Source organism: Abrus precatorius, unplaced genomic scaffold (genome assembly GCF_003935025.1).
Source record: "Abrus precatorius isolate BTA unplaced genomic scaffold, Abrus_2018 Scaffold8, whole genome shotgun sequence".
In the NCBI taxonomy this organism is placed as follows: domain Eukaryota; kingdom Viridiplantae; phylum Streptophyta; class Magnoliopsida; order Fabales; family Fabaceae; genus Abrus; species Abrus precatorius.
In genome coordinates, this window is record NW_020874428.1 from 26,276,469 (window position 1) to 26,299,909 (window position 23,441).

General features: G+C 33.1%; 4 protein-coding genes across 8 annotated transcripts; all 4 read right to left on the reverse strand.

Moving 5' to 3' along the window:
• Positions 1-1,852: 1,852 nt before the first annotated feature.
• On the reverse strand, positions 1,853-5,313 carry LOC113846541. Of its 3 annotated transcripts, XM_027474941.1 has the most exons (7): positions 5,148-5,275; positions 4,063-4,176; positions 3,703-3,958; positions 3,488-3,602; positions 3,141-3,160; positions 2,990-3,073; positions 1,938-2,165 (listed from the first exon to the last, which is right to left on the reverse strand). In XM_027474941.1, exons 1-6 carry the CDS (start codon positions 5,238-5,240, stop codon positions 3,018-3,020), a joined length of 654 nt encoding a protein of 217 aa, XP_027330742.1. In that variant the 5' UTR covers positions 5,241-5,275; the 3' UTR covers positions 1,938-2,165; positions 2,990-3,017. The 3 variants fall into 3 exon arrangements, with proteins under 3 accessions (XP_027330740.1, XP_027330742.1, XP_027330741.1); XM_027474939.1 differs by having other exon boundaries at positions 1,853-2,165; positions 2,990-3,160; positions 5,148-5,313; XM_027474940.1 differs by lacking the exon at positions 1,938-2,165 and adding an exon at positions 2,199-2,780 and having other exon boundaries at positions 2,990-3,160; positions 5,148-5,272.
• A 1,683-nt stretch (positions 5,314-6,996) lies between these two features.
• LOC113846954 (KIN17-like protein) lies at positions 6,997-9,469 on the reverse strand. Of its 3 annotated transcripts, XM_027475738.1 has the most exons (3): positions 7,873-8,515; positions 7,379-7,761; positions 6,997-7,333 (listed from the first exon to the last, which is right to left on the reverse strand). In XM_027475738.1, exons 1-3 carry the CDS (start codon positions 8,252-8,254, stop codon positions 7,055-7,057), a joined length of 1,044 nt encoding a protein of 347 aa, XP_027331539.1. In that variant the 5' UTR covers positions 8,255-8,515; the 3' UTR covers positions 6,997-7,054. The 3 variants fall into 3 exon arrangements, with proteins under 3 accessions (XP_027331539.1, XP_027331538.1, XP_027331537.1); XM_027475737.1 differs by adding an exon at positions 9,264-9,469 and having other exon boundaries at positions 6,997-8,261; XM_027475736.1 differs by adding an exon at positions 9,138-9,148 and having other exon boundaries at positions 6,997-8,332.
• Positions 9,470-11,695: 2,226 nt separating this feature from the next.
• LOC113847155 (small nuclear ribonucleoprotein-associated proteins B and B') lies at positions 11,696-13,973 on the reverse strand. Its single transcript, XM_027476062.1, has 2 exons — positions 13,037-13,973; positions 11,696-12,021 (listed from the first exon to the last, which is right to left on the reverse strand). Exon 1 carries the CDS (start codon positions 13,898-13,900, stop codon positions 13,052-13,054), a length of 849 nt encoding a protein of 282 aa, XP_027331863.1. The 5' UTR covers positions 13,901-13,973; the 3' UTR covers positions 11,696-12,021; positions 13,037-13,051.
• A 5,067-nt stretch (positions 13,974-19,040) lies between these two features.
• Positions 19,041-23,213, reverse strand: LOC113847065 (glucose-6-phosphate/phosphate translocator 1, chloroplastic-like). The gene is made up of 5 exons (XM_027475918.1): positions 22,523-23,213; positions 21,901-22,126; positions 21,254-21,476; positions 20,002-20,215; positions 19,041-19,193 (listed from the first exon to the last, which is right to left on the reverse strand). Exons 1-5 carry the CDS (start codon positions 23,033-23,035, stop codon positions 19,182-19,184), a joined length of 1,188 nt encoding a protein of 395 aa, XP_027331719.1. The 5' UTR covers positions 23,036-23,213; the 3' UTR covers positions 19,041-19,181.
• Positions 23,214-23,441: the final 228 nt, after the last annotated feature.

Consider the following 23,441-nt stretch of genomic DNA (forward strand, 5'->3'; position numbering starts at 1 on the left):
CATACCATTATAGTTCTAATTCTATTTCTCATTAATCAATAGTTTGGAGTTGTCCATGAACACTTACAACAATTTTGAGCACTCGGTATGTCTCCCATTCCCTTTTTTTTCACTATCTATAATCCCACCTCTGATTCTTGAGAACGTAATAATGACTTGCATTGCAAATGAGAACGATAACGATTGAGGCGTCGAAATGAGAAAATTAACACTTTTGTGTTGTCTTGTTTTGGTAGAAAAGGAAAAGGAGAGATAAGCGTGTGGGGACAATTTCAAAGATACTTGGTGGCTCGTGGTGCAGAAAATAGAACGCGCTTTGTAAGGAGGGAATAAAATAAGAACAAAAATTGAATGTAACATTACATTACATTGGTAGTGCTGTTTTATTATTATTATTATTAAAGTTAGAGTAATGCAAAAGATCAGCATATTACTTACTATTAAAGATTTATACAGTGAAACTTAAACTCTATTTAAGAATAATGCAAACAGTCAATGTACTTGAGTTTTATCCAGATATATTTCATTCACAAAAGATCAGTAAAAGTATGAAAGATACTTCTTTTCTAAAATTATTTTAATTTTTGTATTTATATAACTATATAAAATATTAAAAATTATTTACATAAATTAAGAGAAGTTTGTGTAAAATAAAAAAATATATATTTAATGAAATTTAATTAAACTAGCACTAGAACAAAGAGTGTAATTTACTACCTTGAATTAAAATATGAAGAGGGTAGTGAAATATTGAATGGTGAGGGAGTGAGAGTGGTCCTTTCTGTCTATTCTAGACGTTGGATGCATTGAAGGATTGAACATGCAGAGCAGAGAATGCATGCATTATCCATAATTGCTTAAGCATGAGGTTGACTACCACCATACTGCTACGACAGCTAGCTATGCTTACCGTAGCAGCATCCCATTTTGGACTCTTGTAGCTCCATGCTTACTTTTGACTCTCTGCCTTGTCAAATTATTAATTAAACACTTTTTGTCTTTTGTTATGTACGCGCTATTTGGATAATTATTCTCCAGTCAATTACTATTCGTACAAGTCGTAATGATACTTTAACATTATCTTGTGTATGTACAACATATTTGTTGTTTCTGTTCTAAAAGGCTAATATAATAACACGTATTAATTAATTACTAACTGGAAGATTTACTTTCACAGTTGGGGCACACATTAGGCCATAAAGTAAGATTTAGTAAATTTTGAAATTTTTTTTTCATAAGAAATGTTATACACACATGTAGCATAGTATGCCAACTCGATGAATTTATAGTCAATTTGGCTTGATCCAGCTTATTTCGATATGTTAACTATAGCTTGAGTGATATTATTTTAATTTAGGCTAACATATAGGTTTTGAATTGTGGATGGAGAAGACCCAAGTTTTTAAGCAGAACAACTATTATAAGATTAGTAGTATTATGGAAGATATAAATAGACAGGATTGAAAAGTTATTGTTTATTTGTAGACGAAGCTGTGACCTGTGAGAGAATGGTTTACAATGTGTTATGGACCTATAAGGTTGAGGCCCAATAACCTTTTGAACTTTCTACAGGATTTGGACTCAAATCCAGATTTTTTAGAAGAAATGTTTACAAACCTTAACAAGAAAAGGACTGAAAATAATAATTAAATAAAAAAAGAAAACAAAGGATGACAACATAATTAAAAGAGAATTGAGAAGTTACCTTAGTTTAAACAATAACAAATGCATGTATGTGTATACTAGAAAGTCTCCCTGCATATCATATTAATTTGTTTCAATCTAATGTGTAAGTAGTGACACGAATTCTCTATCATAGCAGCGATTAAGATAAGGAAAAAAAATTACGGTAGTTAAATTATATTAAATTTATTTTTTATGCCAATTCAATGTATTATCTTTCAAAAGTGGAAATGCATGTAGACAATCTCGGTTAAAAATATACATAGTTGTATATGAGAGCAATTGTTCATTACATTATGTATATATATAGGGCTTGACATAGCTCATGCAAAAGAAGCAAGAGGTTTCCATGCAGAACTTCACCCATTTCCTCTCCATCTATGATCACCAAATGCACGTGGTATACATATGTAAATGTGCTACAAATCAATATGCTTGGTTATACTCAGACTTTAGGAAGTATAATTTGTAGAAATCCATCCCTGAAAATGGAGAAAAAATAACAAATTATCAGGTTCAAATGTATAAAGATACAGCACATATATTTCTTTTTTGGGTATACCAAGGCTATTCCTAGTTTATAGCTAAAACTAATCCATTATAGGCATAGAGATGACCAAAGTGAGTTTCACCTCTCCTAACAAAGTCTTTTTCATACACACAGATAAGAATTGAATCAACATGCTTAAGGAGCACAACTATCTACAATATATGCTGAACTTTGTTGGTCACAGAAAATATCTTTGAACTTGTACAAACCCAATAACATCACATCCTAATTCATACTAAACCAATCCTTGAAGTTATTCCAGCCACTATTAGCACACGTGTCAAATAAAATGACATGGAATCCTGAAGCTTAATTGGGTCACATACAAAGAGAACAAGTTATGGTTTTTCAGCAGGCCAATCAAAAACTATACTTATTTTAAGTTATATTGGGAAAGCTTTTTTTTTATGGGAGTGAAATAGAGGGCAAAGGCTTGTTTGGATTGGATGTTTAAGTCATAGCATGTTTAGCTCCACATTTGAGAATCCCAACGGTGGGTTTGATGTCTCAAGCGTTGTTTTGCTCAACTTTTGGCATGCTATTGCTTCTGAAAGTAAGTTTCATTAGAAGCTAAGATATAGCTTTTGTCTTGAATTTCACTTCACTTCACATGTTGGAAGTCACCTTTAATAGTTTAGGAGCTTCATTAGAAGCTATGAGAATATCGCTTTTGACTAGAAGAGATTATTATTATTTTTTAAGAATGGTTTGTGAATTGAGTTTAAAAATGAGGCTATAAACAGGAAGATAACTTACAAAAATTCAGCTGATATTGTGTCCTTGTTCACACCAGCTGGAAGCGGCCAGACAACTTCATATGGTCCATATAGTATCTCCCTCCTATGATATGAAGAAAATGAAGCATTTGGACAACCTGAAACTGTCAAAGAGCTAGTGGAGCGTATACCTTTGACACACAACCTGTCACTGTTCACATATTGGCTCTTTTATCAGAAAGAAAAGAGGTCCTATAAACCAAGAATATCAACATTTTCACTTCCAGAATTTACTCAGTATATATACATAAAATGACGATAAACCTTGTATCAATAGACTGTACCCTTCACCGTACACAAATGAATGAACAATTCAAACACAATAGTGACTTAGACAAAAGTAGTGTACGACAATATTTTATTTAGCCTTATCCTTTACTTCACCCATCCCTTTGCTATTGATTAGGCAGAACTCAATGCTTAAACTGATAAGAATATTACAATTAATATAAGGATGTGTATAACAAATGCCTCTTACTTTTGATCATCAACCTCCACTCTTATGTCACTTATACTAACACCGGGAACTTCCACTGTGATAACAAATTTGCCTTCTGATTCTGCAACATCCATCCTTGGAGACCACTCAATTCCTGCCAAAAAAAAAAAGGTTACATAAATAATATACTTCAGTTTGTTTGCTAATCAGTATTAATTAACTTCTAATGACTTCAGAGTTCCAAGCCTAATCACCAATTTCTGAATAGCATATTTTTTTCTCAGAATGTAACTGGTCTCCTCTTCCAATCTTTTTGCTTGGCCTGGCAAATCTAGGAGTCTCCAGTGTACTAAAATCACAACCCTGCACCTGAGCCATGGGTTGGACCACTGAATTTGTGACAGCTGATTCAGTCCTTGAAGATCTAGCAAAACACGGTGCTCTTGTTTTAGACGGACTTTCAGATGTAGCACTATGAGTTTTAGGATCAATAAAGGAAGTTGAGCCACCCTGAAAAATTATTGTATTGAATAAGCCAGTGAGATGAGAATCATTTACAAAAAAGGTATATAGAAGAACATTTTGAACTATTTCAAAAATAATATTGCTAGTACCTCTTCAATTGACATCTGCCTCATAAAATAACCAAGAGAAGCTGATGCTTGGCGCGCAAAAAACACCTTATTATCACATCTCCGCAGCACAGAGTTCAGACTACCACTGCAGTTCTGATAGGGGTAGCAAAATTGATCAACAAAATAAATAGAATAGTACAGACAGAGTTTGTTATTAGACACTGTAAAACAAAAGCTATAAAACAAAATTAGTGCTTTACTAAACTCGTATACATAGAAGGTGAAGCAAGTGTAGCATATGTAAATTGTGTATCAATTTCCTCACGGGACTGATTTGTTCCTTGTCCTTTTGGTTTAAGGCAAACACACAAGCTATGTGGTTAAATATTTTAGTTGAAATGATAAATTCAAAAAGAGACAGATGAAGGAAACCCTCAGATTTTAAAATTTTGAAGTTGCTAGTAGCCTACGAAAATGCATCAATTTGAATTCAGTGTGGAGTTATTATTGCCTAACATTAAATGATAAAAGAAAAGGTCAACTTAAACAAATAAATTTCCAATCCTGAACCTAAAGATCAATAAACACTTGACAGTAATTAATGGTAAAATCAATACAAGGTAATGTTTCTCATAAATGCAAATATGCAATGCCTATGAGTCAAATTGCAGAGAACCAGAGACTGACTCGGTGATATTTAACAATTTATTCAAAGCTAGTCGCACAGTGACATCAATTATTAGAAGAAAGGTACATATTTCCTAGTACTCGAAACCAATGAACAATTAACTTTCATCCTTTGGACCTTTAGCCACTTAAAAACCATGGAAAAGTTTGTCCACTTCACAACGTTCAAATGATAAGCAGTTAGATTCTCCCATGATTACAAAAAAGACTCCCATTATATGCCCTTTCTTTATAAACCAAAGTAAGGGACACAAGTTCAATAGTATCCTTCCCCACCTAGCAATGTATAGCTCCACAACGATTCCTATGTGTAGTGGAAGTCCATAATTGAACTCAAACAGTTTCCTTTATTTTCCATCAGTATCTTGGGAAACAAACAAAAGCAACAAGAGTAAAAAGTGTTAATGATAAAAAAAAGAAGGAGGATAATATGTTACCATAGGCAGAACATGGGTAGTTGAAATCTCATCACTGGGGGCAAAGTGGGCTGCAATCATGTGAATTCTGCGTCTAACCAAATCACTCTCCATTTCCACTAATGCTTCAGCTAAACGGATAATGAAGGATGTGGCAAAGGAGTTTGAGAGGATCATGAATATATTCAGAGGAAGTCATTGTTAAATGTAAGATATTTTTTACAAAAGAACATAAGTGGGCCCCACTGAATCCAAATATCTTTGGAAAGATGATGTTAGATACCACCTGGACTCCATGAGGAACACAAATATCATCTTGAGATTATACTACTGTCTTCTTTTAAGTAGCAAGTCACTTGTCAGCAAGTTGGTTCTCCTCTGATTGGGGATTTATTATTATTTAACTTTTATTTTAAAATTTAATGAAGTATATAACAATGGATATATAATTATAGTTCTATCTCACAAAAAATATATAACTATATTTAATATATATGATTTATTCATCATAATACAATATAAAATAAATAAATAAATCTGTAATTGAAAAGATTTATTTTTTATCACGTATCAAGTTAAAAATTAAAAATTGTATCACTTTATATGGCATATTTTTCACCTCTTTTGTTTATTTATTAATAATTACGTAATTAAATATAATTACATATTTTATCATAATTTTCTAAAATAAATAATAAATAAAATTAGTCGATTACAATTTTTTTACTTTAAAATAAAATCCGAGTATATGCTCTCTTCATTTTATCATAATTTATTAATTTGTTTTAAATTCACATATTCAAAAGACTTTTTTACGACAGTTTTTCCATCAAGTTTTTTTTTTCTCTTTATTTCAAACAAATAATGTTCAATAACGAACCAATTGCAAAAATTAAGTACACATAAAATAGATAGGTGCTAGTGGGCTAGAGAAGTGGCGGAGTTAAAACTTCGAAGCAATCTTTTTTATCCCCATAGAGCATTGTAACAAGAGGTCTGGATCCGTTTAAGTTGATTTTTTATACAGATATTTGAGACCGTAAAGAAAATGATATGCTTGTTTTTATTGAACGTGTAATGCATAATCAGTTCCAGGTTTAGGCATTCTTTGTAGTTTAAATAATATGCAAATTTCATTTTCTTTATTCATATTAACTACTATAAATAGCAGATAATTTCGTGTTCAACAACAATCACTAATCAGCATCATGCAAATACCATGGCCTGCTATTAATTTGAATTCTGAACAGTTAGTTATTCTTTGAGTTGGAAACTCCCAAATGAATGCCAAAGCACAGATTAACTGAGAAAACAAATACGTGAAGATTTCAAAGGCATCGAGGCTATCACTTTTCACCCTGATACAAACGACAATATTTTCGGGAAGATGCATAACCCAAGACACAAAGGCCGTCAATTTCTATAAACCTAATGAATTATAGTGATAGATACCAAAAAGAAATTCATAACCAATATTTTCGTTTCAAGGGTCAAACCAATAAGAAACTGCTTTCGAATTTAAATAATCATCTCTCTAACCATCGTAAAAAATTACGAAGGGTAAGATTGGGAACTCGACTCTATTGACAGGTAAAAACATGATAGTTTAGCCCTCAAAGTCACCATCTTTTTCTGCAGTTTTTTCACCCAATTATAGTCAGAATTTGAAATTATCAAGAATTCTATCCAATATAAGATAATGGCCATGATCTGCGCTACAAAGATGAAACCTTGAGAAACATTCATAAGGTTAAGCACTCCAATTCATGCAACTTAACAAAATAACATCAAACAAGTTACCTCATTAGGTACATGAATTACACTACGATATTGAATTTAGTTAAAAACTAAATTTTGAAGAATATTATTAATTGAAAAGTCTCTTTTAATAATTTGACGGAACGACTGCTTTATTATTTTCATCAAACTCACTGGGCTACTCTACAAATATCCTCATATTCCATCGCTTTAAGAATCCTACCATCATAAGGACCTTTCTCTATCTGCACCTTAGCAGAAAAATGGTCTGTATCCACCCCTAACAGCCTAGCCATTGATCCTCGATATGCCCCATTGACTATTTTTACACGGCCCCCAACTTGTGGAATCACAGTTTCAAGCTCTGCTTGATCAACTCTGAGCACATGTTTGCTTTCAAGCATTTCTATTTCCCCAACATACTTGTCAATCACCTTCTGCACGACACCCTTTTGCTTGTAATACCCCTTCTCTGCCAAAGCTTTGCTCATAACTTTAACAACAATTCCCTCATGCAACCAATAATCCTTCCTGTTAATTTTTTCCTTTTTCTTCTCTTCTTCCCTCATCATTTCATCCAAAATTGATTTTCCGCCACCACTTTCTTTCCTCTTCAAATTGTTTCGAGGATTCCTTTCCTCATTTTTTCCTTCATCAATCTCATCAAACATCACCTTTGATGCCTCCTCACGTTTTTCCTTGGTCACAGGTCTAGCTGATGACCCAAGAGAAAATCCTACCTTAACTCCATTTTCCATGTTTAGTTCTCTTGAAAAGTCAACCTGTGAAGGCTGATCAGACTCAGAAGGAGGTAGCTGCATCAATTGCTCAGCCTTTTCAATCTGTTTCCTGATCTCCTTCTCTTGTTTTTCTTCATCTGCCATGTCAGCCTTGATTCTCTTGTTCTTCATCCTCTCCTTAAACAGGGTTTCTGAATCTCTATCAATGTATGTAATGAACCATCCTTTAGGTGTTTCTTCAACCTTACACTTTCCAGTACGACCCAAGTACTTAACAAATTCAGTAAGCGTAGCCCACTGAGTGGAATTCATATGAATGTGGTGTCTATCGTTTATGTACTCGTTATAAACTACAGTGGCAGCCACCCGGCTGAATCGGTGGCTGCGCTTCATGTGCTCAAGAAAAGCTCTCTCAAACTCTTCAGAATAGCCCTCAACTATCCGGTATGGGTTTTGTCCAAAAATTTGCATTTGACGTTGGTGCCCTTCACTCATGCAGTGGCATTTAAACCCATTCTCATCCCGGCATTGCTTCTGGCACATCTGGCAATACCACCGAAGCTTCTGCAGTCCTTTTGCTTTGATTCGGTTGGCAATTGCTTTAGGTGTGAGGAACTCATTTTTCCCCATTGAGATTCTGGATGAAACGTGTCAGACAAAAAAAAAAGCTATTAGTAATCCCACTCACTGCTTCCTTCCTCCTAACAGCTGAAAGTACATTGAAAAGGAAAAGATGAAGAACAAAAAGCATTGGAACAACAGCTAAAATTCTTAAAACATTACAACAAGAAGAAATAGAATTTAGGAGCATGCATCCACACTAAAAATAATCAATCAAACAGCATGTGATTATGACAAACAAGCTATGATCAATGAATACATTTACTTGCACTAGACTACTAATTAGAACTTTATTAAGGTTCACTACTACAAGCAGAACAAAATTATTTCCCTCTTTTTGCTATTTTCAAATGGTTCAGAAAGTTAATTCACTACAACGTGAAGACAAGCGACAAACATAAAGAACCAAACAACTTTCATGTAAGATATTAAAGCAATTAAGAAATAAATGCAAAGGCTATTAACTGAGCTTGCTTTGCAAGTTTGTGCGTCAAACTTTCAAGCATGCCTTACAGGAAGACCATCAAAGATAGCTAATGAATAAGTATGAAATGACAACAAAACAAACTTAAGGAAAAGAAAATTTCTAAAACTAATAACAATTGGTTCCCAAATAAATGAGTTTCAAGCACTCAATACACTAAAAACAAAGCTTACATAAATCCAGAACAGAACATCCATAACTGAGAAAGAAAATGGTAAAACACTAAAAATTATAAGAAGTGTGAGCTCAATACATGTTCCCTGGAAACATAAACCAACATAAAAAATATGCAACTCTGTTCATAACATCTAAACCATCTATGGCCACAAACGGACACCAACCACCTTACCCTAATTCTGAGGGGACAGACTCAAACGCAGTGAAGCATACAATGCCATCTAAACCTACCTAAGCGAAAACGCAACCTAGCCAACAAAAAAAATCAAAGATGAAGAGGTGAAAGATAGCCAGATCCACACATGAGTTCGAAGGAGAGGGGAAGACTAGAAATCGCAGAAAACTTGAATACGTTACCAGCGCAAACGGAGATGAAGGTTCGTGGAACAGGGAATTGTGCACGAAAATGGATGCGAAGAACCACACGATTCCGCGTAGAAGAAGCAGTGACTGCAATGATGCTTGTTGATTCCAATTGCTGCGAACAATGATTGCGAATTGGGAGTACGGTTCTTCTACAGCTCCTTCGTTATTGCCAATTAGGATTAGGGTTGATAGAGTAAGAAATTTGGAAAATAATTGTCAGGTGAAAGAATAACTTTTTTTTTTGTCAAAGGTGAATGAATGGCTGAAACCATGTAAGCCCAACTATTTTTGGGCTTTGCTGGGGATGAAAACCAGCCCAATTACAACTGTAGGCCCGTGCTCACTATTCTTCACATATGGGTTGGACCACCTTAGGAGGACTCTATCTCATTATTTACAAGTTGAAAAACTTATCTTTTCTAAAATAAAATTTTATATTAACTATTAATTAGATCAAAATTTGACTATTGAAGTTTTAATAAAAGGAATTTTTTTATACAATAAAGTTTGAAGACGATTAAACGCTTTTTTTTTTCAATTGGCTCTTTCAAATAAGTTATCACTTTAAAATATTTAAATTGAACGTTTGTGTTTATTCTTTGTATCTAAAATACGGAATTAAATGTCTGAAAAGTGCACGGTAAGGGTAAAATGTGGGTTATTACACTTAATAAAAACAAATTAACAATTGTGATGATAATAAAGTTAACAAAATTCAAGCTGCCTTATTAATAAAATGTGTGTTCCTTACATATGTAATTTAACTTACCTGTTCCTACATAAGGTGAGATTTTTTCTCTTACACTTAATACTTTAACAATAACTCATAAGTAGTAAGAATCTAACATAGTTATTAACTACTGTGGTATGTTTTTGAAGATTTACAACGAAAAGCAAAACCGTAAACAAACATGTGATTAATAATTATATGAGAAATGGAATAATTTAATTTGAACAATAGCATACTGACCTTGAATGCGAATGATGCAATTTTCTTGAATGCGATTTCACATTGAATTTGAAATTTGATACTAGGTAGCTTATTGTGTTACAAGATTCTTTTCACAGCCATTTTAACATGCTATTTACAATATGAATTTAACATCGTGAGTCTCGTGGCGTAATGACTCAGTGCATGAACATGGTAGATAATTTTATCAACGATCAAATCTCATGTAGATTAGATCATTGGTCTCATAATATTTGTATTTTATGATATAATAATAAAAGTAATTCTGACTTTGTCATGAGCTCATTACTTTACTTCTTCACAGATGACACAACAAGTTCAAGAAAGATTACATATGAAGGCTTGTGATTCATCGAGGTCCAGGAAAAGGCCTTCCTTCCTAAAAAGAAAGTGTGGCAAGAAGTCAAGGGTGGCCAAGTTTGCATAGCTTTGAAGATAAGATTGAAAAGCACCTTAAAAGAGGAAAAAGGTATTGTGGTTGATGAAACACTACTTTTGGAAAATTAGTTATGAACAACTACCTCTTCTCCCTTCTACTATTGTTGATGATAGTACTGTGAAGAACACTTTGTCTAATTGAAGGCAGATAAAGATGGAATGACATACAAAAAAGAGGTGCAACTCCAACAACATGATCAGGAGATTAAAAAAGAAGAGAAAAGAGGAACAACTAAAACTCGAGCAGATAAAAAAACATTGTTGGTTTTGAGGACAGCATCGAGGCTATGAGAGATTTTCAAGAAATCATTGGGTGTTGGTCACAATGCTTTGATGAATGATGAAGATGATCGTGCAGAGAAAAATGAGGGATAATAATTCTTTATTTTTGGATTTATTGTTTGTGAGGATAGAATCTATAATTCGACAATTTGTTATACATGGCAAAAGTACGTATATCAAATTGTATATATTTTTGGATTTAAGTAGGTGAATATTTTTAAATTGTAGTAGTATCCTACATACTTTTTACTGTATTATTGTATATTTCATTAATACATTTTTCAACAGTTCAAATTCTGCACAATATTAAGTGAAATTTCCTTTTACAAATGCTAACGCAACTGAAAAGTGAACAATTGTGCTCCGTGGACATGAAGGGAGAAAGTTGGTGATTTATTCTTTAGAGCAGACTTCAAATGACAGTAGATGGTGAAAGCCTTTACACCAAAAACTGAACTATTAACGTTCTAACGAAACCAATCAACAATTGCGGACAAAAAAATTGACGAGGAAACGGAGAAAAAAAAAAAGAAACGAAACATAATTAAATTTAACTTGTAGAAAGCAATCAACTGAAAAAAATTTATAAATAAGTAATCCACCCAGCATTCCTGATTAATCTTCCAACTCCATGTATCATTTGTCTTCACGAAAACAACAAAACTATACTAAGAAAAACAATGCACAGATAACAATCGACAAATAAAAAAAATGCACAAGAAAAATTGCCCAAGTAATAATTATGTTATATAACCCGAAAGATATAAAGGTTCCTGTCCTACATTCAAATCAGTACGCTGTCTTTGCAATCTGGCATCTTTTTAATCTGACAATCTACACAGCCGAATTATGTGTTTAATGCTCAGGTTTCAGTAGAATAATTTCCTCCAAAACATAAGGGTGTTATAACATCACATTCTCATCAAGACGAAAAAAAAAAACTAACAAGAGAATGATTCAAGGTTGTACAAGCAACAATCACTTCCTAAGTACAAGCTGGATACTGAATGGTCTACAAGAAGTTCAGGGTCCAGATCTTCATTACCAGCAAGAAGAAGCCTGCCACAATAATTAGATGTTTTCAGTTTAACATTGATTGAAAATGAGGGACATTAGCTAACCACATAAGTAGCACAAGATAAAACTAAATCTACTACATTATGAAGCAAGTCAAACATATACAAGATGTTGAATAAAATGATTCCATGCCATCGGTACTGCAGTACCACATCTAAGCAGAGTTCTACTAGTCTCAATCAAGTGCAATCAGTCGTTCATGGTGAGAAAATAGATTTTCTTCATGAAATTTTTTTTGAAGTCATAATTATTTTCCAAGAATATTAGCTGGGAATTGGGATGCTGAAGTTCAGGATTCGGCAGTGGACCAGTTGACACATGAAACTAAGATTTGGAAGAGATATCCAAGAAGAAAATAGGATTCTGCATTAGGTATTGGTTCATTAGATAATAAATTTCCATTCAGTCATTTGAATAAAATGTCATTCCGTGTATTCATCCCAGAAAAAGAAGAAAGCAATTTGTATACAGTCAACACAGTATACAAATTACGACAGCCCTCCATTTTGAAGGCAAAGAAAACAACATAGAATTAAGCATATACAAACCGTTTTTCCGGGCACACATTAGAAAAACCAATATACAAATATCTTCTGCTAATCAAGTTAGATTAAAACACTAAATATATCTACAAAGCAAATTCAAAAATTGTTCATGACAAATCAAACATGGTCTTTTTACTCAGTAACTCGTTGCAGACGGTAATATCAGTAATCATTCCAAAACATCTAGAAACTCAACTATAATGTATTAACATTAAATTTTACTTCCACTTCCTAACGTAAGGCTGAGTTCGTAATACCTCCCATTACCCGTATGAATACAGACTATAATATATATTTGATTGTAAAATGCACACCCGCAACTTATCCTCATTTCATGAACCATTTTAATTTCCTTCTAGATATCCCTAATTTCCATCTAGATACACATAAAACCTAAAAATTCTCACCATACACTAGCAGAAAAAAAATGATCAAAACAGAAATACACTTACCAATCCTTTCTCCCATTACTGTTGCTGATTTGGAGGGTTTGGGGGAGGGGGCATGCCAGGTCGGGGAGGACCAAAAACAGGAACACCACCGCCAGGTGGTGGCGGCATGCCCGGACGAGGTGGCGGAGGAGCAGGCATTCCAGGACGCGGTGGAGCCGGAGGTCCTCTCACCATCTGTCCAGGCGGTGGTGGCCCCATAGGTCTCTGTCCAAACTGAGGCGGAGGAACACCAAATGGTTGCGGCGGAGCACCGCCTGGTCTCGGCGGAGCATATTGCCCGGGCGGCATCGGCTGTGGCGGACCTCTCCCCATAGGAGGGGGAGCCTGCCCAGGATAACCAGGCATCTGTCCAGGCGGCCGCATCACCGGCGCGGTGGCCGGATAAGACACTGGCGGCGCAGAGAGCTGCGGCGGACGCGAGATCTGCGGCTGCATCATGCCGGGAGCGGGACCGCCGACGCCGCGGACGGGACCGGCGAGACCAGGCTGAGCCTGAACGACGGGAGCGGGTGGAATGCCTCTGCCTGCAGCGCGTCCAATGCCGGGTCCGGCAAGAGCGGCAGCGTTGACAGCCTTGGAGCGAGACTCTTCGGGAGGAGGGGGACCCTCAACGGTCATGGAAATGACCTCTTCGCCACGGAGAAGAACGAGGCCAAGAGTGCGGCGGTCTTCGCGGTCGCCGTCGGGGGTCTTCTTGCCCTTAGCAGGAGGAAGCTTGCGGAACTCTTCGCAATCGCCGAGAACGAGGTTCATGTGACGGTCGAAGGCCATGAATTTTCCGACGAGTTGACGACCGTCTTGAATGGTGACACGCATGCGGTAATTGATGTATTGAAGCATTTTCGAACTCTTCGACATCGACATTTTGAAATCTCAATTTTCTTTTCCTCTGCCCTAACACCTGCGAAGAGCAGCTTGTTCTGCTCCCTTTTGTGAGTGTGAGTGTCTAGGGTTTTTGATTTATTCAGAATTTTTGGGACTTTGGAAGACTAATATTCGGGTCACCGGAACCGTCAAGTTTAACTCACCCACCCACCCAATTTCCTTTAGGAAATGGGCCCAAGCCCAAATTATATTTTTACATAAACTACTCTTTTTGTTTTCCTACTAAAATCCTTTAACTGATAACTATCGACAAAAAATAAATAAAAACTGATAACTAAAGATTTATTTATTTTAAGGTATAAAGTACTTTTGAATCTTTCTATTTACACTAACATGTATTGGAGAATTGTTATTAAATATATAAAATTGTTTAATTCTTTTGTTTATTTCATTACAAAAGTGAATATGCACAATGTGGGAATTTTCAACCTTAAGACACAGGAGTAAGATTTTTTTTTAACGCAAAATTCACAAAATTTCTGGTACAATTGGCAAAAAATATGTACCGTAATCCACTTGTTAAATCGGTTCGTAGTGGTAGATGGAAGTTCATTTGTAACATAATTCTCAATAATAAAATAAGTCCAAGACTAGCTACCAATGAATTTTACTTTTTAATATATTTTTTATATCATTATTCAATTATTATATTTTTTTTCATACCTATTATATTAAAATATAAGTACATAAATAAGTTCATATTACTTAGTTATTTAACGACAAATTTATCTAGACTTATTTGATTATTGAGGGTTATATTATAAATAAATTATTATGTGCCAATTTTAAAAGTTTATCAATCTATTAATTAACGGCACAATCTATTTGTTAAAATTGCGTATTAGAAAAAAATATATACAGCAGTTTGAAAAAAACTAACTTCCTTTGTTGAAGTGCCATGTAGAGATAAAAAGATCTTCTGGCAATCTAAAACCCTTGAAAATTTATTTACTTTGTAAGAGATTTATTTTGTTGATTGTTATTTTATTATAGTCATGAAATGTTTATTTACATAATTAATTTTATGCTATTTAATTACTTAATGGTAAATTTATGCTTCTTTTATTAGTGGTTTTTGGTTTATTTTATAATCGAGGTTTATATTATAAACAAATTACTGTGTCAATTTTAACAATTTATTAATCTTGAATTTATTTTAAAAGTGGTTAATTAACGGCATGATTTAAGTGTTAGAAATTTCATTTAGATATAGGTAATATATATATATATATATATATATTAATAATTAAATTTAGCCGCCGGAAATCTATCAAACGGTTCTTTCTTTATATTATCAATAGAGTGGATGTAAAGAAATATTTAACTTTTTGTTATATTTTTATAAATTATTTCAATTTCTTGTTTCAAATTGTTTTAACGTAACTTTGTCATCCTAGCAAACATGCAAAATGATATGTTACTATGAAATTTAACTTTTAAAATATTATTTTACTATAGCCATGAAATATATTATGAACGTAATTAAGTTCGTATTATTAAATATTTAACGATAATTTTATCTTTTAATTATCGATAATCTATGACTTATTTATTATTGAGAGCTATACTGTAAATAAATCACTATGTGCAAATATTAAAAATTGATCAATCTTAAATTTAAGTTAGTCCGTTAGTTATGATCCGTTAATTAAACTCCATCGTTAAAATCGCGTAGATTTGGAAAATTTAAATTAGTTCGTAAAAGTGGCATTTAAATAACACAGCCATGTATCAAATGGTTCTGTCTTCGTAGAATCAGCACACAGCAGACATAAATAAACATCTAAAATCGAGAGCTGCGATACATCAATGGCGGTGGATTCTCGTCAGCAAAGCGAAGGGCGTTGCAATGGAAAGTCAAGAGCAAATAAAGTTGGCATGGCTTTGAATAACGTGAGGTTGGAGAGTAATGAAAAGTGGAGTGTCGATGAATCACCTCTTTTAGAAACTAGTTTGAATCCTCGTGTTTCTCCCACTGCTGTTGATGAAAATTCAATGAAGAACGTAATATATAACTGGAAACAGATAAAGATAGAAAAACAGAAACAACTGCGTCAACTTTCGGAGATAAAAAAGAAGAGAGAAGAAGCACGATTCCAACTAGATCAGATCAAGAACACTGCTGGTTTTGAGGAGAACAAGGAGGCTACCAGAGATTTCCTAAACATCATTTGGTGTTGTGAGTCTTAGCGTAAATATACGTTGGCACAGTGCTTTGGTCTTAGATAGTGAAAAATGATAGATTACGATTCAATTATGATTTGTGATTATTGTTTTTTAAGAAAGTTTCTATCATTCTTTCTTTCTTGTATGAAGTAAAAGTTTTTTAAAATTGTTTATATTTGTATTTTCAAGTAGTTAAATACTTAAAAGTGATTTCACAAACCACGAATGCATTTACTTTCACGATTACATTAAAAAAAAAAATTTTATTGACGATGAATTAAAAAAATAAACTCTTAAAAATAGTGTATATTAATTATTGCAGATTTTAAACATTAATATCTTTGACGATGTAGATAAAATGACAAAGGTAAATAGTTAAAATATTTAAATTTTAGAAAAGTTTGTCAAAAGTTTTTTGCTTTAATAAGTTTATTTAATATTTTTTAATTAACCATATTTTATTTAAAATAAATTTTAAGATAATTATTTTGATATGAAGAAAGCGTAAATGATAATTTAAAATTATTTATAAGGTGACAAAATTTTAATCTTTCAATTTTTTAATTTATTGTAATTGAATATCATGTTGCTCTTGTATATAGAATTTAAAATTTTATTTATATAATTGATTAAATCAAAAAGTAATCATTGTCAATTTTTTAAATTTTAAATTTTAAATTATATAGTCAGTTACAAAGTTAAGTAATTGATTACCAAAGATTATAATACCTAAAAAAATGCATTTTGAAGAGATGTATTTTTTTAAAATTAATCTATAACAGTTCATATGAATTGTTCAATATAGTTAACATTCTCAGACACTTTTATATATAAAAAAAATATATTGCAGAAATAAATTGAACAATCATTCTTATTCATCATATTTAAATTTTGGTCAAATTTTCTTATTATTGAAAAATTTTATAAGACTTTAAGTTAACATTTGATTTCTTATATTATCATCAAAGTTGTAAAAAGGGTGAAAATCTCTTGTAAAAACAATAGTACAATATTTCAAGACTATTGATAGACTCAAACACAAAGGGTGAAAAATCTCAAGGTGTAAGAGAATTCTTTGATTGTAAAAATTTAAAGAAATAGTAAAATTTTCAAGTAGTTTGCTTGAGAAATCTAGATATAGGATATAGGAAGTGATTAAACTAATATAAATCAAGTTTGCAATCTCTTTTTCTTTATCTCTTTAATTTATTATAAATTTATTTTATTGATATTTTGTCATATATATTAATAGACTTTCATATTTCTTGCATTCTCACTCATTTAAGTTAAATTCTTGAGTTCATTAAAGCCGCTTGAATAATAAAATAATTATCAATAATCTAATCAATTGTTATTACTATCCAATAATTATATAATAATAGTAATTTTTCTTATTTATATATTACCTTAATTATTATAAAAATAACAAAATAAAGAAAATTATTAAGAAACATTATATTTGTAAAACTATATTTGAATAACTGTACCATGCATCAGTACTATCTATTTCTTTATCGGCTCTAATTTTCACGTAGCATTTTTTTGTTTACCATTTTATGCAGCCTAACGAGGGAAGTTTCTTCTTAACAATATGTGCGTTATAGCTAAAAAAATTAATAATCAAATGCCATAAAGTAATATAACATTCATATGCTAATCAAATAAGACATGTTAAGCATACATAAACTTGCACCTCCTTAAGCGGTATAAAAATGACGTAGAAATATTGATTTGGTAGAATCATTTCCTTGAAATAATGACTTGGCTGCTCTCTCTCTCTCTCTCCCCCTAAATTTTCCTTCTTTTTTAAATACATAATTACTATTAATTTAACATTTAACAGTTAATATATTAATGATGTGACACTTAATCGAAGTGCCATAGATATTATCATCCATCTTATATTGCAAAAGTAGTAGTAAATTAATTACGTCTGGCTTTATTTTTGAAAACCTTATCCATAAAAAAGAAAAAATTGAGCCTCAATAGCCATTTAAATATCATCCACAACTACAACAGCCATTGCAAACCACAAGTTGTCCAAACAAGTGAAAGACAAAAGAACAATGTGGAGTCTTTAGCAGTGTAACTCTAATTTTCCATGTTGCTTCCTTCTCTTCTAAATTGTTGAGTCTTTTGGAAACAGTTTATACACTTGTCAGAGTCTCTCCAACTGCAAGGAAGATGGAAGCTGAAGCTCGAATATGGAAAGTAGTGGAACACCTTTTCATTCGATATCAATCTTTCAACAGCATCTATTTCACCATGAAACTGGTTCGGCTCTCTCATCTACCTCTCTAACGTTTTTTATTTTCCTACTTATACCCTCAGGACAATTTCTAATCAAAATGCATGTCATGTCAAATCTACAAGTGTTATAAGCAACTTATAAGCTCTGGGTAATAAATTATTTTCAACTTGTTTCATTAAGATTCATAATATTTTAAACTTATTTTAACAAGTTTTATCTTTAAATTCACAACATAAATCATCATTTTAAAAGATAATAAATCCTTATATTCAGTCATCTGAACGTATCATATATTCCCATTTGACATATTAAAAAAATATATTTTGAAAACATAAAATGCTTTCAATTCTTTCTTTTCTTATTTAACAAATAGAATGATTTGTAAAAGAACATAGAATTGTCAGATGTCCGCTGTGAGTCATGAGCAATCTTAAGGTCAATAAAAATAATTCTCCAAAAAATTGACTGCAATCCAATTATTATCGGATTGGGTGGAGAGAGAATGACACGTGCATAAATTAAGTAGATATTGTCATGTGAATCATAGAGAGAATCAAACTCGGATTATTATTAAAGAACTTCTTATTATAATATGTCATGTCTCCAAAAGTTATCCTCAGACTAAATAACTGCATAATATTTATGACTCAAACTTAATGATAATTCAGAAATAGAGAACAAAAAAAAATAGTAATATCTATAATGATAATGATCCTCAGCAGTATCATTATTATTATTAATTATTATATACAAATTGTCAAACGGCCGGATCATCCAGTCTTTATACGAAAATCCAGCTATCTCATTTCAAAATCAACTTCCTTAATTCTTAACTCCTCGACCCTACTGTTTTGCCTGTAAAAAAGGAGCAGAGTGAGAAATTACAGCAAGTATACCTTGCCAATCAATATTGTTATTTCAAACAGAAAACCAAACAATCGAAATTGTCAGTAATATACTCTGTTTCTTACTTTCTTATCATCAATCTTTTTCTTAATTTTTCAAGGCCACACACAGCAATCGTATTTAAAACTTTAACCCTTAGTGTTGAATTTAAACATCCAAAATTAGTAAATTGTTATTGAAAAATAAAATATTTATTGCATTAGAGATACAAAAGTGGAATAACATTTTATTTTTAAACAAAAAACTTATTGTTAGTTGACCTAAACTCAGCCTTATTGAAATTAATAAAATTGTATTTAAAAGATATCAAAACAGATGTGCGACTATCAAATCTAATTAAAAATAGCACCACCAGATGAGAAGGATAGGCATACCAAGGTACATTGACACTCAACTCTAACCTATGACTATAAGCCTCAAATTTTACCTTCTTTTATGCTAACAAAATCAAATTGTTCCACCAAACCTCAAAAGACAATTTGCACACTAGACAAAACAATTATGCTTTCGTCAAACAAAGTAGGTTCTTCCACCTCGAAGTTGGTCCACCTAATCATCGAGTATCTAACACTAAAATCTATGTCATACCTATGGTTAGCCACAAAACCATCCTAATACATCTTCCAAGCCTCCAACCAACAATAGGTACGACTATAAGTAGGATTATGCCTCATTCATTTTTTTTTAATCAATGCATGATATGAATAAAGGGCATAATAGTCGAAATAACTACAAAAAAATCTAATCTAGAAAATACCTGTGAATACAAGAAGGTTCCAAGGATGGCAATAGCAGCTCCAAGAGCATTAATTGGCTGAACTGGTGTGTGGAAGATAATGATCGAAGAAACTATAACAGATATACGTTTCATGGTGTTTCCAATGCTAAATGTCAAGGGAGAGATCTCATCCAGAGACATGTACGACACTTGATTGTATAGATGATAAAATATGCTCTGAGCTGCCACCCACCTGTTGTGCACAGTTTGCAGGCTTACTTTTAATCACAAGATGAAGTGCAGAAGCTTTCAGAAACAAAAGAAAAAGGAAAATAACAATTATCTCAACATCAAAACAACAAAACATAGATCTATTTTCTGTTTCAGAATTCATTCACACAAATCATGAAACAAGACATGATCATTGATTTGAGACATAAATTTATCCATCAGCCTAGCAACTGTTGATGTTAACAATTGGCATAAATTCCAGATGGAAAAAATGTGTTAATATATTCCTCTACATATAATTTGAGGAGCTAGTTCATATTATCTCATTTTTAGATAAAAAATGAAAAAATTGAGACTTGGCTAATGTATAAATACACCAATCCATCTAGATAAACTTCTAGTGTCGGACCTCCCAAATTACTCACAAGATGTTAACATAACTGTCACTTCAATACAAGAATCCTAAATCCATCAAGAAGGTCCCAAACATCTCTAGAAATCATCTCACTTGGTTGAAACATAAGACTTTCAAAAATAGATGGGTATGGGAGTATTCCCCCATACCCCTCTATTATTTTTATTACCAGTATCAAGGCAAATTGTCAAAAATATTTATTGCTTGTTGGTTATATTTTAAGTTAAAAGACTTTCAATCTATTTACTATCAAATCAACAACCATTAAATATTTAACAACTCATATTGGTAAGTACCCATAAAGGTACCATAGCAATTCCATAAAAAAAACTTCAATAATTACAAACAATTTATTGGCTATCTTTGACATGATGATCACCAAAACAGAAGTTGTCTTGGGCAGAACAATAAGTTTCCTTGTCCAACCCTGTTTACCTTACCCTTCGCCACCTTGATATTTAAATGTATTTCAGAAACAAATGAACTAATAATTTACGCAACATCAAATGAACTGGAATTTCTGAAAAGGACAACAAGAGATGTAGACAATAGTTGTAAGAACAAACATTGCGACAACTTCAAGACATCGCATTTAAGAAGATGCGCTATGAATAACATCAGATTGAGCAGACATGTTGTAATTACCATATAAATTGGGGTCCAATTTGAGAGAGAGCTGTTTGCCATCCAGCTGCCCACATCTGTGGTCCCTCCACAGCAATCGCAAATGGTGTGAGAATTAACAAGGACAACATAGATAAACAAGCGTAGTAATTCATTCCACTAACAGCCTTTCCCTTCATGCCCTTTTTTGAAAAGATATTACGGAATACAAATGCCAAATTTGATATCATAGCCCCCATAAAACCTGAAAAACATATAATAAAGCAGTTATGAAATCAAAATCAAGAGGGTACGGTGCAAAGGACTCCTTTGCAGGAAAGACGAAAAGTACATTTCATCACAACCTCTGCTTTTGAAATAAGCACCCAAGTATGTACTCTATAATAGCATATCATCCTTTCCATCAATGGTTCAACACAAGCATGAATGCACAATAAATAAAAAAATTAACAATATAGCCACACGGGTAGGGGGGTTGTAACAATGCCTGAAGCCCTTAACCAATAACTTGACATCAAATTATCTTCTCTCGGATCAAATTTAAAGTTCAAGTCAGTTTATCATCCTATTTCCAACTTTTAAACTAATTACAATGCTCAACAGAAAAATACAGAAAGGAACATAATGCTTTTGACAAAACGTGTTTCATTAGAAAGCAACTTCTTTACCAGTCATATTGAAATTGAGCTCAGTCACAGCAGCAAGAGCACAGCCACCAATGATCGGAATCAAAGACAGATAGACAGGCACTGGGAAGGTCTCACCCAGAAGAAATCTGGAAACCAGTACACTGAAAGCAGGCTCACCACTCTTGATGATATGGGTGAATGATACTGCAACTTTTGACATGCTAACGGTTGCCGCTACATGTCCAATTGTATGTGCAACAGCAACCTGAAGTAAAAACAAACACTAAGGTCCCTATCCATTTCTAGATATTAATAAATAAATAAAGGGAAAAGCCTAAGATCTCAATTGAATCTAATGAAGGTGAATTTACACTTCCAAAACTTAAATTTCCTTCATTGAAAAGAAAAAACAATATCTCTTATAAAACTCCACCCAATTCATCAACATGATTTAACTTTTCTCTCTCTATCTCTTTTTCATGAAATCATGAAACTTCTCTGAAGTCAAACTACTCAGATATCCAGAGAAAGAACCAAAATTGTTTATAAAAATTTAATTTTTTTATGAGAACATATATAAACCATGACAAACAAAAAATCCGCTTTCACTTTCTCCCATCAATTTTTCTCTCAGGAAACAAACAAAAAGCCAGTCACTTACAGGGAACAAAGTCTTCCAGAACTCAAGATCAGTCTTAGGAGCCTCAGCAATCCGGGTGGCCCATGAGATCAACATCATAAGAGACCCACATGCAAGAGAAAGAGTTGAAGTAAGCCAAGGGTAGGGGTATGCATTCAGCACCTTCTTGTTATAAATATTGAACACCACATTCAGCGCCCACCAGGTTGCAAAGTATATCCCAATTTTCACCTTCTTAGCAGCCTCTGATGGAGCATCAGCTCCTTCAACCTCTGATCTATCAGCCTCATACGCTCCACACGTTACCAAATCACTACGCTCACGCTTCACTGACCCAACAAAATTCCCAAAACCAATGCAAGAAAGGAGCAGTGGATTTTGCACTGACACCAGGGATCTCTGAGGTTTTTCCCTTGGGAGGGAAGGTAGAACAAGGGAACATGACTTAACTGGAGGTAAAGTTAAACCCTTGTTCCGGAGAACAACATCAGAACCTCTGATAGATATACCAGGTTGCTTCAAAGCGCAAATCATGATGTTATGATCGATGATGGGTCAAAAAAATAACAATAAAAATGTAAACTTTTCTACCAGAGGCTTTATGGGTTGCTAAACACTTCAAGGGAAAACCTAAAAAAAGAAGAGAAAATAGAGATCCCGTGTGTATCTGTTGTGTGTGTCAGTGTCAGGGCCGTGAAATAAACTCTCACGGACTGAACACACTATTTTATGTGATATATATATAAGAATGTCTCTGTGATCTGGCTTTTATGATGTGATGCCCTCTGAGATCATTAAAGGTTTATGGCTGTTTATGCAAATCCAAATTACTGCGCCAAAAAACAGAAACGTTGTTTAGTTTGGAAAAAATCAAATAATGGAAAAAAATATGGTAAACTTTTTATTGATCGATACCTTGGAATCTGTTTCAGGAAAGGGG